The sequence below is a fragment of the Chlorocebus sabaeus genome, chromosome 26, assembly GCF_047675955.1.
Source record: "Chlorocebus sabaeus isolate Y175 chromosome 26, mChlSab1.0.hap1, whole genome shotgun sequence".
Lineage (NCBI taxonomy): Eukaryota > Metazoa > Chordata > Mammalia > Primates > Cercopithecidae > Chlorocebus > Chlorocebus sabaeus.
In genome coordinates this window covers 54,875,515-54,890,295 of record NC_132929.1, presented here as the reverse complement: position 1 = coordinate 54,890,295, position 14,781 = coordinate 54,875,515, and the positions used below count along the sequence as shown (strand labels likewise).

The window sequence follows — 14,781 nt, the reverse complement described above, 5'->3', positions numbered from 1 at the left end:
GGTGTCACCAGACAGCATATAAGTAACAGGCCTGGAAGGTCCCCAACAGCTGAGCTGGACATGCTCAGACACTCTGGGGCTCCTTGTTCAGTGGCACAAACTCCAGGACCCAGTGAGGGAAATGGGAACCCAGCAGGCTGAGCAGTATGGCTAAATCCATTTATTCCAAAATGAAAAGCAAAATAAACAGGAGTCGCATCACCAGGGAGCCACAACCCCATCCTGACCTCCTTCCTCTGTCCTGTGCTATCAATAAATAAGTTTCCCAGCCATAAATAATGATTAGAACCTCCTCCTCATATGCCAGCTCCAACCTCCACTAGGTACGATACAGGGGGCAGCCCTACCCCCCGGAATATACAAAATGTTACACAGATACTATATGTACACTGGGGAAGGGGGACCACCCCAGCAGCCTGTGCCCTCGCCTGCTCTACACTTAGCCCCACTGTCCCACCTCAGCTGCCTCTCTGAATAAGAACATGTGAGGCCCCCTGAGGGAAAAGTTGCTTTGGCGAGAGTAGGGAGGTCATCAGGCCTCCTCCAAACAAACCAACTCCACCAGCCTCTGGCTCTTCAATAACAAACATCACCGTCCAGAAATTTAAGGACTTGGCCCTGGTCAAGATGGCAAAGGGTCTGTTTGTCTCCCTCCATTAGACGGGGTCTTGTCTTGCTACCCTAATGGTAAAGGGGTGACTGGGAAGGGGTGGTTGGTACATGGTGGGGGGCGAAGACTCTAGCCCCACTTCTCCAGTCTTATGCTGACAGGGGCTTGCTTTTATTTATTTTTGTTTTTATCCCATGACTTTTTAAAAAATCTCATAACTTCTTATAACTTAAAAAAAAACTTTTCATAAAACTTTTTCTACTTTTTTGGCCGCTTTTCCACAGCATTTTTTATCCCATAACTGTTTCATCCCACAACTGTCTTAAATTCCCATAACTTCTTTTTAGTTTCTGTTCTTTTAATAAACACACTTGCATAGTTACAATTTTGTAAAAACAAAAGCCGATTATCTCATGCCAAGCGTGCCCAGCATTTGCACAGTCTCAATACATTTAACACCATAGTTTTGAAGACACACAAAATTTACGGCAAAAACAGCACTTTGCAACAATTTCCTAATTTATTACATTACAGTAGCATCACAGTAGCAGTCAATAATTCCAGTTTACACAAAAGTTTTTCAGTATTTCCATTATACATTCTGTTGATAGGAATTCATAAATTGGTAAAAGTCATTCTAAGAAAACTCAGCAAATAAAGCTTGGCATTGGAATTGGCATTTCTTTCTCTATTTTTCCTTCCCCCAGGTTCTTTGCTTTAAACTACAGTATTCATATTTTAAGATGTTTTAACTTATTTTAAAACATTAACATAGCAGTTACATTTTTGAATAGTTATATCATCTTAAAGTGACTCTGTAAGATAAAGTTTTAGAGAAAATATTACGGATAGGGCTGATTTACATTTTCACATTTTCTAAAAATCAGCTTTAGTTTTAGAACTGATTTTTTTTTTTTCATTTCTGGAAAACCTATCAGGTTTAAACAGATACTTTAAAAATAATGACCATATATTGCAATCTTTAAATAGGTATTTTGATTCTTTACTTCCTACAGAAATTCAATTTTATTCAGTTGAACTCACATTTTAAAATTCTGTATTTCTGATGAACTCTAACCTTCTAATGTTGCCTTCTAAGCAGATTGAAAGCTGCCTTATACTGAATGAGGAAGAGCACAAATACTTGGCTGAATGAGGTATTGCAAAGACTGCATGCACTTTGAAGACTTAAGTTATTGTCATAGGATTTCCATTCTTTCTAGCTTTTTCTGAAACACATGACAAAATACCTACACAAAGTGGTATTTCAGTTAATATAGTACATTTATTTTCCAGACTGACATTCAGCTTAAATATGCCAGTATGTGATTTAATCCATGAACACATTATTGTCAGATTGGTTACAGCTGCTAAACACTATCTGAAGGTCATTCCTAGTCATTTATATTTATCAGGATAAAAGTGAAGTGATTTGAACTATAAAAATTCCTTTGAAATAATTTATCAATGTATTAGGTAAACCCAGTTTCAGAATGATAAAGAAAAACTGTTAGAACAAACAAGGTGGCTAATTAACAGTGGTGCGATTTCTAGCCCGAGGGTTTAAAATGGACTTAAAATAACTGTCTTTCAAGTGAACTCAAATAATGCAAAAGTGGCAAGTTCACAAAACAGAAGGCAAGAACAGGACCTTAAGTCCATTTTAAACCCTCAGGCTAGAAATCGTACCATTGTTAATTAGCCACATTATTTGGTCTAACAGTTTTTCTTTATCATTCTGAAACTGGGTTTATCTAATACATTGATAAATTCATACAATTTGGAAGAGTCAGTTGAAGTCACAAGGACCCAATATTTGCACTTTTTCAGTGAATGCAGGAAAATCTGTTATTCCATCTGTAAAATCATATTATTGCTCTCCTATTAATGTCATATTTATAAAAGTACGATGAGGATGTCAAATGCTAAAAATGGAGATGGCCTAGTAACTAGAAATGCCCACCCCAGGGAGCACACATACATCTCTCCCTACATCCTAATACTGTGATGTATATTGGAACATAGACATTAGAACTTCATGAAGTTTTAACTGTTGATTCTTTCCCAAGCATCATGAAGTTATGATTCAGGCAATGTATGACTGAAATAATTCATTCATCATGTATAGGCACATTAACATAAATGTGGCACAAAATATGCCTCTAACTGAAACCGAGAGGTATAAAAACATATTTCACTCTTTGTAAAGAACTTTGTGAGGAAATATAACTCTGTGATTGTATAGACACTTTTACTCACAATATTGTGACATTCACCAACAGTAGATTGCACTGCAGTTTGTAAACATTTTAAGTTGCATAAACTTCACCTTGATTTTCAAATGTAGTATAATACTGTCTACTAAAACTCCTTTTTGTTTCAACTAAGTACTGTCACATATATTGGTTTATAATAATGGTTGTTATTAGTTTTAAAGTGTTTTCCATTCAAGGAAAAGAAGTAAATTCCTATGTCAGATTAACCAATGTGGCTGAAGAATAGGTATTAGCCAGAGAGGTCTAGATGGTAAAATCAATCTTCTAGCCTCAAGGAAGCTCCGTGAACATAGAGGAATGCCAGGTATCACTCAAACTCATTCTTGACCAGAGCCTGTATGCCTGTTCCAGGGATATTTAAACTCTGAAAGGATTTCTTGTGATCTTTACTAAATACATTAAGAAGAATGCCAAACAGTGCCCTATTGTGTACCTATTGTGTACATGTGATTAAAACAGGTAACATGAACTCTGACTTTAAAATGTATTGTAGATATAAATGCTCTAGGCTGGGAAAGGTTTTCCACATCCACAGTCAATAATGGGAGCCTTTCATTCCTCAGAAAGAATCCCTTTTTAGGTCATTGAGAAAGAGTCCAACTGCTGCAGCTCATGCTGCAATATCTTCATGAGCCCAGAGCACGTACAAATCCTAAGGGGACTACCATAGTACCGCACTCATTCCTGGCACCAGAACAAATGGCAAACACTCTATCCTGCACACACCTGCCAGAGTAGGCCACTTTCCTCTTCTGTGAGATTTAAAAAGCTCCCCAAAATGTTATTACTCCCATCCCCAATACACAGAAAATAGGGGAAAGACTGTTTCCAGTTCTTGGCCTTTAAACAATTCTAAATGTCAGTACTCTCGGCATATTACAAAGTAAGAAACAGTGCGCACTTGAGGGCAAACCACATACTGAGCTAATGAAGAGCTCACTGTGATTAGGATTCGATGAAACATAATAGCAGAACATAAGCCAATTTTATCTGAATTCTGTAATGAATATACATGCTGCAATAATATTTAAAAAGCATGGCAGCCTATTCCAAACCAGTAAGAATAGTTTTGTGCAAATAGTGGGTCTTTGTGTGTTTGAACTCCCACCATGTAAGGGCAAACTCCATATGTGAGCTAATGACCTACAATTATCAATTAAAAACAAAAATGCTAAAGGATGACAGAGTGAACATCAGGGAAAGACCCACTCTCCCTTAACTTTTTATAAATAAATTTAAACTGTAAATTAGAAACATAAATAAACATGAGGGGCTCTAACATTCCAATGAAGTAGATGAATTGTGTAGGGGATTAACCCCATAACTGTTTTTTTTTTTTTTTTTTTTTTAAATTTCTTGACCAGCTCTCAGATGATGATGATGTTTATCTCCCTGTTCTCGGCTGCCCGGTAAAAGAATGGCACGCAGGGTTTGGTGGCAAAGCCTGGGTGCTCCTGGGCGTCCTGCGTTACAGGAAGCAGCTGCAGGATCTTCTGTGCAGTGGGGTTGTCATGGGGAGAACCCTCCCTGGCCTCTCCTGGTGCAGGCTCCACGCTGTCGGCCAGGCTCACCTCATAAAAATCTTCGGAGAGAGGGAGGCGGGGGTCTGAGCACAGTGCTAGCCTCCCCTGCCCCTGCCTGTCCACCCCGCCTGAGGGCTCTACTCACCACCCTGCTCATGGGCAGCCCCAAGTTCCTGGGGGGCTGGGGCCCCTGGAGCGGGCTCATCAGCAGGGTTCTGGGCAGTGGGGAGGAATTCGTCATGCCCCTCGTGGTCACCCACAAGTGGCAACACCAGCTCCTGCAGCTCCAGCAGCTTCACCTGAAGGGAGGTGTGCTCAGCTACCACATCAGAGCCTGTGCTCACACCCACCCCCACCCCTGCAGAAATGTTTCGTGCCCTACGTTCATCTCCTCCTCATTCTGGGCCAGACTGCTGACGTCCTCCTCCTCCTGGTGCCGCGTGTTTGGCACTGCCCCTTGGTTCCCATATATGGTGAAGTACTCTCCTGCAAGAGGACAGGGCTCAGACACTGGGGCCCCTCCAACGGCCCTGCAGCTGCCCGTGCCCGTGCCGTGGCCTCCCGCTCACTCATGCCATCTGTCACTCCAGAGAGCTGGATGAATCCAAGCTCTAGGTTCTCCACCTGCTCCTTCCCGTCCACCTTCTCCTTTGGGAGGTCGATAAAGCCACTCTGGAGCCAAAATAATCTGGTCATATCTCAGGAGTGACCTCTCCTGCCCTGCCCCCACTTTTCTTGGCCCATGCCAGGACTCACTCACCTTCACCTTCTCCACGGCCTCCTACAGGGCCCGGTAGCTCTCCCCACACACAAACTCACCCCCAGTCCCTGGGGCCGGGGCCTCTGCCTCTGGCTCTTTCCAGGCCGAGGCCACCAGGTGAGCCAGGTGCAGGCAGCACAGCCTTCACACCTTCCGCTGCCCACATAGCCATGCCTGCTCCTCCTGGAAACTGGCTCCAGCGGAGTTGAAAAATGCCACTCGAAGGCAAGAGCTGAGTATTCTTGTAGGGGCATACACAGAACAAATGGGGCTGGGAGGTGGAGCACAGCCCCTTCCCTTGGGGCCTCAGAGAGTGCACCTGTGGGTCACAGGTGAAGTGGTGTCTGACCACTGGCTCCCGGAAGGGGTGAAGGTCCAGAGAAATCAGAAGGCGGGGAAAGCAAGAGCATAGGGGGGTCTGGGAGGGACCACAGAGGAAGGTGGCAAAGCCGGGGCAGGGAAAGTCAGACTCACTGTGGCCTCCCGGCTCTCCAGGTCCTCTGGGACACTCGGCATAGGCCGAGGCACCCCCTCCTCCTCACTGTTCAGATGTCCTCCTCCATCTCCTGTAGGGAGGTGGCCAGAGGGGTCCTCAGAAAACCCAACAAGGGAAGTATTGTGGGCCCACGTCTGTCCCCACCCTCACTGTGTAACCCTGAGCCAGCCCCTCCCCCGAGGGGAATGAGCTGCTGTTCTTTATTTTTCCTTTTAAGAACCAAGATCTTGCTATGTTGCCCAGGCACAGTCCTACTACCTGTCGGTGTGGGAGTTCTGACCTGCTCCCTTTCTGATCTGGGCCAGTTCACTCATCCTTAGGCGACCTGGTGGCCCCCTGCTCCCGGGAGGTCATCATATTGATGCCAAACTTCGTGCAGACACCTAGTTGGCATAACAACCAGCTGTTCTAAAGGTCTCTTCCAACCCCTCAACCCTATGCTGCTAACAGTCCCCCCTTCCTCCTGGGGCTCTCTCCTCTTGCTCTGAGTGGTCTCCTGTACCTTGTCCAGGGAGAGCCATGAGACTCAACTGGGTCTCTAGCTGTTGGTTCTCCTGGTTGGCAGCTTCTAGGTGCTCCTAAGGGGATGGAAAACAGAGTGAGAAGGCACAGAGGTTGCCAGGTCATCCCCTCGGGGCCCTGTCCTCAGCAACTCCCTCCCCTGGGTCTCCTGCAACTTTTGGCAGGCCATCTCAGCCACCGCTTTGCCCTGAGCTTCCTGCTGCTGCAGCTGGTCCATGAGCTGGGTCTGCAGCAGTAACTGCCTGTACGGCACCTCCTTCTCAGAGGTCAGCTGCTAATAGGTGGCCCCGTACTGCTGCAGGTGACCCAGGTACTAATCTCACTGCTGCTGCAGACTGTGAGATTCTTGGCTCTTCAGCTCCACCTGCAGGAAGACCCTGGGCATGAGGGCATGTGGTGGCTGACTTCCAGATTCTGGGCCCATTAATAGGGTAGCGAGGGCACAGTGGGGCTCTGCCACCTGCCCAGGCCCCTGACCCCTTGCTCCAGGCCTAAGAGACTTCCTCCCTTGCCTAGAACCACATGTTTCCTTCCCCAGCCTCAAATCTCATGTCCTTCTTCCCACTATTTAAACTGTAGGCCACAGACTGGTGGAAAAGCAGAAGGAGCCAACCACTGTCTGCTAAGTGTGCTCCATGCCTAACGCTTTCCATGTGTTCTCTCATTTAATCCTCAGCACCTCCATAAGAAAAATACTAACTTCCTTTTGAAGTTAAAGAAACAGAGATGAAAAGTAGTTGAATGGTGACCAGTGGAATCGAGGTTGGAATCCAGTTTGAATCTAAGGAGGCTTTTTTGTTTTATTTTGAGACAGAATGTCACCTTGTGGCCCAGGCTGGAGTGCAGTGGTGCAATCTCGACTCGCTGCAACCTCCACCTCCCAGGCTCAAGCAATTCTCGTGCCTCAGCCTCCTGAGTAGCTGAGATTACAAGCATGCGCCACCATGCCTGGCTAATTTGTTGTTGTTGTTATTTTAGTAGAGATGAGGTTTTGCAATTTTGGCCAGGTTGGTCTCAATCTCCTGACCTCAAGTAATGCTCCTGCCTCAGCCTCCCAAAGTGCTGGGATTACAGGCAGGAGTCACTGTGCCCGGCATAAGGAGCCTCTTGTTCCACTGTCTCTTCCTCTATGGTTGGGGTAATCCATGCCTTTAGCTCGGATGATGATGTCCAGGCCTGGGAGGAGCCCAAGGCTACCCACCTGCAAAAGTCAGAGGGCAGGAAGAAAGAAACAGTCATGGAGCTGCCCTGGAGGTTGCTGCCATCACCTGCCCCCCAGCTGGAGTTGCCTTTGGCCTGGCACCTCCCCTCCCCAGAGGCTGGTGCCTGCCTCCCAGCCCTTCTTGGATGGGGCACAGGTTACCATCTCCTTCACCTTGATCAGCTTCTCCTGCAGCTGCTTTACTTGCTGTTCCAACTGCAGTGCGCTCTTGTTCTCATTGTTCTGGACAGAGAGAAGCAATCAGTGGCCAGCCACTGCAGCTGTAGACCCCAGAACTTGGTGTCTGCCTCCCATCTCACCGGGAAGGGTGGAGGCAAGTTAGAAAAATCATCCCCTCTCCCCTACAGCCATCAGAGCAGGGCCTGATGAGCTCTGGCTCACAGATGCCTTTAGAAGTACCATGTCATGTGAGGGCTACACTGCCCCATTTTACAGGTGGGGAAACAAAGGCCTGGAGGGCTAGGGATGAGGGCAGGCTCCCCAGGTGGGGCAACGCACCAGATCCTCAAAGCTGCACTGTGGCTTGGCCAGTTGCTTGTTGAACTTGTGGTTCTGGGAGAGCGCGAGCCTCTCCTCCTGCATTCGCAGCCTCTTCTCCTTCTCCCACAGCCTCTCCTCCTGCTTTTGTAGCCTCTCCTCCTGCTTTTGTAGCCTCTCCTCCTGCTTTTGCAGCCTCTCACCCTGATCCCTAAGCCTCTTCTGCTGCCCCCGAAGCCTCTCCTTTTGCTCACACAGTCTCTCCTGCTCCTGAAGCCTCCTCTCCTCCTGCCCCCAGAGCCTCTCCTCCTGCCCCCGGAGCCTCTCCTCCTGCCCCCGGAGCCTCTCCTCCTGCCCCCGGAGTCTCTCCTCCTGCTCCTGGAGTCTCTCCTTTTGTTCTTTGCTCAGGAGACGCAAGGCCTGATTGTTTTCCATCTGGGATTGGAGCTTTCCCTCCAGACTTTCCACCTCCTGCCTCAGGTGTTTGGCCTCATCTTGTAGCTGTTCCACCTCAGAGGTCCCTGCTGGGGGTGCTGAGGATGGAGGCTCAGCTGAGAAATGAAGCAGACAATAAGGGCCTGTGGATTCCCTCCAATCCCCCACCCCCCCTGAAAAAATCCTCCTCTTGATGCAGCTCCTCTCAGGCTTCAGAAACTTGGCCTCACTGCTAATGATTCCTCACACCCGATGGTAGCCAATTTCCAAGCCATGTCAGATAGAGAGCACTGTGGGTGGCTGACAATGGGCACTCCTCCCTCTTTGCTGATGGGGACCCTGAGGCTCATGGAGATGACCAGGCTTGCTGGCTGCTGACACAGACCACTTTCCCGCTGCCTCAAAGCCCTGCCATCCACCCACCTCCCTGGGGCATTCTAAGCCACCCCACAGCCTTCTGATGCCAGTCCTGCTCCCAGGTCACATCAGCCCCATCTTACCCATCTCGGTTTTGAGTTCGGACAAGCTCCTCTCCAGCTCCTGTATCTGATGTATGTCATGTTTCTTCTCCTCCTTCAATGCGTGAGCCTGCCCAAAGCACAGGGGGAAAGGTCCCTGGAGAGAGGGGCTGGTGGCTGGACAAGCTACCGTCTCCATCTCTGCCCCCACCTCCACAAAGCCCAGATCCATGACCACCTCTGGCTGTACTATTCCCATTTTACAGATGCCCAGAAAGATCCAGTGGCCCATCTAACGTGGGGCTGAAGGGTCAGGTCTCACCTCCATCGACATTTTCCACATCCTCTCCTGCCACCGGACCCTCTCTCCTTTTATATGTTGAGTATATTCATCTCTCTCTAGCTGGACTTGTTTAAGTGACTCTGTCACCTGCAAGAATGGGCACAGAAGTGAGGAAGGGCTGTCACTGGTCCTCACCTGCTCCTGGCCAGCTGGGATCATCTTCCTTCCACATCCCTCCCTCTGCAAAGCCTCACCTGTGTCACGTGTGCATTCAGCAGTGCCCGCTCCTTTCTGGTCTGCTGTAACTGCTGCTGGAGGACTGCTTCACTGCGGCTCAAGGACTGGATGGTGAACAGTGAGAAGTTTCAATTTGGGAAGCCTGGGCAGTGCCCCTTAAAAGGGCTAGGTCTAGCCTCAATATACAATTCGGTCAGTAAAGATCAAGACATTTCCAAGCCTGTGGCCTGGTTTTTAAAAGAACTCAGTAAAGTTGGAAGGGACAGGGAAAGAGATCGAACTTACAGCTGGCTAACAGAGGCCCAGAGAGATCAGGTAACATTGCTATTGTTATTACTGTTATTACTACCACTGTCTGAACCTTTATGGAGTGCTTCACCAGGTACCATACTAGCAATCCCATGTAATCCTCACAACCACCATATGAGACAGCTACTAGGAAAACCCCTATTGTGCAGATGAAAAACATCAAGTGTTCGAGGTTAAGGGCTTGCCTAAGATCACTCAGACCGAGCTGGGATTTGAACACCCAGGTCTATCCAATTATCTAAGCCCATTTTTCTTGCTGAGGGTGGGGGCACAGATAGCAAGGGGGAAATTAATCTTTTGTTCACTTTTTGAAAGGTTGATACATTCCCATAGTCCAAAACTCAGAAGGTACAGAAGGGAAGTGTCTCCCAGCCACCCTGTTACTCTCTGCTGAATTTTTTTCAAACCCTTGCAAACATGTTTTATGTATATTATCATAGTATGTACACACACAGACACACACACTCACACCCACACACACACACCTTTCCTCTCTCTACAGAAATGGTGACATACTAAAGGTACTCTTCTGTACCTTCACAGTACAAGTACCGAATATCCCACCTAGGACTTGGCCAAGGCCACAGCCAGGTAAGGGCAGGGCAGGCACTTGGCCTCTGAGCTCTGCGTCCAGTGCTCACTCCCCACAGTGCCCCCAACTCACCCACAGCAGCTGACTCAGCCCCAGGCTGCCTCTAACAACCATACACAAAAGCAGCAAGAAATGAGGATGTTGCCTTCTGGGCAGGACACTGCATCCTGCAGAAGGGACCTTTACACTCTCTCCTCCATCTGGGAAGCCAGGCTGCCAGGGGACGGGGCAGCTGGTTGGACTCGCCCTGTCCTCTTCCTGCTGCTGTGTAGACACAACAGAGAGAGCCCGCTCCAATTCTTGAATACGCTGTAAAGAGTATTGAAGGTGGCCGGCCAGATCCTTGGACTCTTCTGTAATGACAGAGGTGGAGATGGGGCCCAAAGGACTCCCCCTAAAGACCTGTCAAAGTGCCAGGTTGAAGGATGACGGGGTGCCCAGATTCCCACCTTCGAAGTGTCTGGCGGCAAGTTTAGTATGGTAAAGGGTGGTCTTCAAGTCTGCCTTTTCCAGCGTGAGGATGTTGATTGTCTGAAATGGAATGTTTGGGAGAAAAGCCAAGCAAGTGCTGAAAGAGAAGGAAAGAAACATTCTCTGGAGGACAGGAGAAAACTCCCCACCCTCCACTCACCTCTAACTGCTCCGTTTGTGCTTTGTGTATTTCATTATTTGCTTTCTTTTCCTATAGGAAGAGGAAGACAGAGCTCTTACCACGGGGAGGCAGAGATGGCACAGCAAGAGACATGCCCCCAGAATGCCACAAATGCCCCAGCACAGGCCCACCCATGGGACCAGGTTATCAGGGATCCCATGGGGATGTGGTGGAATCTGAGGGATGAGCCTTCTTCCCCAGGCTGGGAGTGGGTGAGACGAGACTGGGGCCTCTACATCTGAGTGCCCCCCAAACCCAGGAGTCATGTTGTGAGCAAACAAAGAAATCACGTTACTTTTTCCAGCTGATGTTCCACTTGTTTCTTCTGTTGTTTCTGTGGGGACAGTCAAATTCAGGTGACTGAGGGGGGCCCCCTCAACTCTATTCCCCAGACCAGGAAGCGGTAGGCAGGGACCAGGAATGGATTTTAAAGGCAATGTTCTCAGACTCAATGGCAACACGAATGGGTCAACTGTCCTCAAGCTGGCAAGGACAGAGGATTTGGGTCTTTGTTGGTTTTTGCCCACAGCCACAGAACTCAAAGTCTGAACCTGGATTCTCTCGAAAGGGCAGTAACATAAACCTCTAGAGATGGAGTCTGAGAAAGGCCTACCCTTCTGCCAGCTTGTGATTGAGGAAGGTGCATTCATTCAACAAACATTTACTGAGCACGTACAAGCCAGGTACAGTTCTTCACAGCAGATATAGGACAGAAAAGGGCAGACAGGAGCCCTTGGCCCTGAGGTTTCCATTCTAAGGGCCTTTAAATCTCAGACTTTCAGAGCTAACAGAGATTTTGATGCTCTACCTCCTCTGGAAACAGGAGCCCAAGGAGGAGAGGTGGCTTGTCCAGACTCAAAGAGCAAATTAGGGACTGAGTCATGGCAGAAATACAGGACCCCTGACAAACCATCAGGCTAGTGCTTCCCTGAGAGGAGAAAACCCCAGGGTGTGTGTGGCAAGGACTGGAGCAGGGGTGTCTGGAGAAGAGACAGTCGGCAAAGAGGGCAGTGACAGAAGAGCCATGCTGCATTCTCCTTGCTCTGGGGTCCCTCCAGGTGAGGCCGGGGTGCTCCTGCTCCCCATTTGCCCTTGGCACCAGGGGCCCCAGCCCCTTTCTTCAGAGCCCCAAGGGAAAACTAAAGCCCAGGATTAGCAGTGTGGAATCACAGGACCCCACTGGACCCTTACCAGTGATTCTATGTTTTCATAGAGTTGATTGATTGTTGCGGAGCTTGAGTCCAGGGCTACTTCCAGTTCTTGGTTTTGGCTCTGAGGCGCATGCAGAAAGGAGGAGTTGGAGGAGGATTGTGGGAAGAGGTAGAGAGAACAATCATTAGGGCTGAGGTGTGCGTGGGCTGTCTCAGCTGGCAGAGGGGCACCCAGCCCCCACTGTGAGAGGAAGTTGGAGGGCTGGTCTGCAGGGTCACTGCACGTCAGCCCAGGGTCTCTTACTTCCAGATCCTTCAGGGTAGCAGATGATGCAGGAGTAATAAAAATTAGAAATTAAAAAAAAAAACAAACAAACCAAAGACTGACATGGGACACAATTATGGATATAGACAAAATATATAAACAGCAAGGCGCCAGGCACGGTGGCTCACACGTGTAATCTCAGTACTTTGGGAGGCTGAGGCTGGTGGATCACTTGAGGTCAAGAGTTCAAGGCCAGCCTAGCTGACATGGTGAAACCCTGTCTCTACTAAAAATACAAAGATTAGCTGCACGTGGTGGCAGGTGCATTTAATACCAGGTACTCAGGAGGCTAAGACAAGAGAATCACTTGAACCCAGGAGGCAGAGGTTGCAGTAAGCCGATATTGCACCATTCCACTCCACTCCAGTCTGGGTGAGAGAGTGAGACTCTGTCACAAAAACAAAACAAAACAAAACAAAACAAAACAAAAAAGGCCCCAAATCCCACATGCCTGCTCCATACTTTATTCCCAAGTTACTTTTAAACTTTAAGGTCTCACCATTTCCAAGATGATAAAAGATGCGGGGAAGGAAAAAACCCAATCAATCAAGCAGGTGAAGAAGCAGATATAAACAGAATGAAGGTTAATGGCAGCAACATAAAACAAGGCAGAGGCAAAGTATCTCCTAAACCAGAGAAGCCTCAGGGGCATGCACAGCTGGAGAGAGCAAGCCAGAGAGGGGTCCTGGCACTGCCTCACCTTCCACTTGTGCAATGGAGGAGCGCTACCCACTGGAATGGTTAAGGTTGGACACCAGCACCTTCAGAATGTCCTGAATCTACAGGAGGTGACAAGGGAAAAACAAAGGCATGGGGAGAAAGACAGAAGTGGCTTAGAGAGAAACAAAAAAGTCAGGGTAGGAGGAAGATGTGGGTTGAGGAAAACAAAACGCTAAGAAGGGCAGAGGAGATTGAAACCATGGCCTGTGCCATTCTCCCAAATGGCCACCTGCTGCCTTGCCAAGGGCAGAAAAAAATAGATGGAAATGTCCCCTGAGTGATGCAGTCACAGAGTGGAGAAACCTGACCAATGCAGCTCTTAATATGCTCACTGGACCCCTCTCCTCAAGCCCAGGATGTGGACGATGAATCTGGTAGAGCTCCAGACCTCCACTTCTATTAAAAACACCAGACTCCTGAGTAAGGGTTCACTTGAACTAAGGGGGCTCCAGCTGAAAAACAAGTTTGAAAGGTACTGATCTTGTCCAGTATTGTCTACAGAGGAAGAAACTGAGGCCAGGGTAAGAAGTGAGTTTTCTGTGGTCACCCAGCAAGCTGGTGGCAAGTTAGATCCTCTCTTACTCCTAGTGCCTGGGGCTTTCCTCACCACACACTGGCCCTCCTTCTGTGACTCCTAAAGGGACAGTCTGATGGCAAGTGGCTGTACACATTGTCCCAGCTTCCCCTTGAGAATGGAGGCTGCAGTGAGCCATGATGGCGCCACTGTACTCCATCCAGCCTGAGGAACGGAATGAGACCATCTCAAAAAAAAAAAAAAAAAAGTCTGGGCGCAGTGGCTCACGCCTATAATCCTAGCACTTTGGGAGGCTGAGGCAGGCAGATCACCTGAGGTCAGGAATTGGAGACCAGCCTGGCCAACATGGCAAAACCCGTCTCTACTAAAAAAAAGAAAAAAAAAATTAGCTGGGTCTGGTGGCGGGTACCTGTAATCCCAGCTACTCGGGAGGCTGAGGCACAATCGCTTGAACCCAGGAGGTGGAGGTTGCAGTGAGCCAAGATCGCACCACTACATTACAGTCAGCCCATGCAACAGGGTGAGACTCCATCTCAAAAAAATAATAATAATAATAATAATAATGGTTCAACTTTCATTTCATCCAATCGATAGGTTAAAGAAGAGAAAAATGGACAGATTTGGAAAACCATTTTTTATTTGAAAAGAGAAAATTAGGAACAGATGAAAACTGTCTTAAGAGTATTTGAAAAACAAAACAGCAAATTTAACATCAGACAGACAAAATATTTAAATTGAGAAATAAAGTTAAGAGGTGGGTGGCATGCCCTCTTACTATCATACTGTAGTATTGTTTCATAGATGCTTGTTTTACCATTAAAGATTGACTATTTAGAGCCTTGGCTCTCACACATTAGAGTGCATCATCATCCCCTGCAGGGCTTGTGAAACCAGCTGCTAGGCCCCACACCAGAGTTTCTAACTCAGTAGGACTGAGGAGGGCCTGAGCATTGCATGTCTATGTTCCCAGGTGACGTTGATGCTTCCAATTAGAGACCGTGCTTTGAAAACCACTAGTGTAGGGAAATATACTAGAGAATATGTTATGAATATACTGGAGAATATGTATATATGTTAACTTACAAATTTCTGTTCAGCAGAAAAGACAACTCCCAAAGATGACATTTTTAAGTCCCAATATGATTTTTTTTTTTTTTTTAAGTCCGAATCTCTCTCTGTCACCTAGGCTGGAGTGCAG

General features: G+C 47.8%; 1 protein-coding gene across 1 annotated transcript; it reads right to left on the bottom strand.

The window, feature by feature from the left end:
* Positions 1–4,688: 4,688 nt before the first annotated feature.
* On the bottom strand, positions 4,689–9,071 carry LOC140710407 (uncharacterized). The gene is made up of 3 exons (XM_073011969.1): positions 8,991–9,071; positions 8,822–8,909; positions 4,689–8,563 (listed from the first exon to the last, which is right to left on the bottom strand). The coding sequence occupies exons 1-3, from the start codon at positions 9,069–9,071 to the stop codon at positions 7,869–7,871; spliced, it is 864 nt and encodes a 287-aa protein (XP_072868070.1). The 3' UTR covers positions 4,689–7,868.
* Positions 9,072–14,781: the final 5,710 nt, after the last annotated feature.

Excerpts from the sequence above, each read along its gene's own strand:
- LOC140710407 (XM_073011969.1), bottom strand. The coding sequence starts at position 9,071 with ATGGGCCACTGGATCTTTCTGGGCATCTGTAAAATGGGAATAGTACAG. Across the intron at positions 8,910-8,990 it reads TGGATCTGGGCTTTGTGGAG|GCTCACGCATTGAAGGAGGA; the intron begins GTGGGGGCAGAG and ends TGCTTTGGGCAG. Across the intron at positions 8,564-8,821 it reads CGAACTCAAAACCGAGATGG|GAATCATTAGCAGTGAGGCC; the intron begins GTAAGATGGGGC and ends ATCGGGTGTGAG.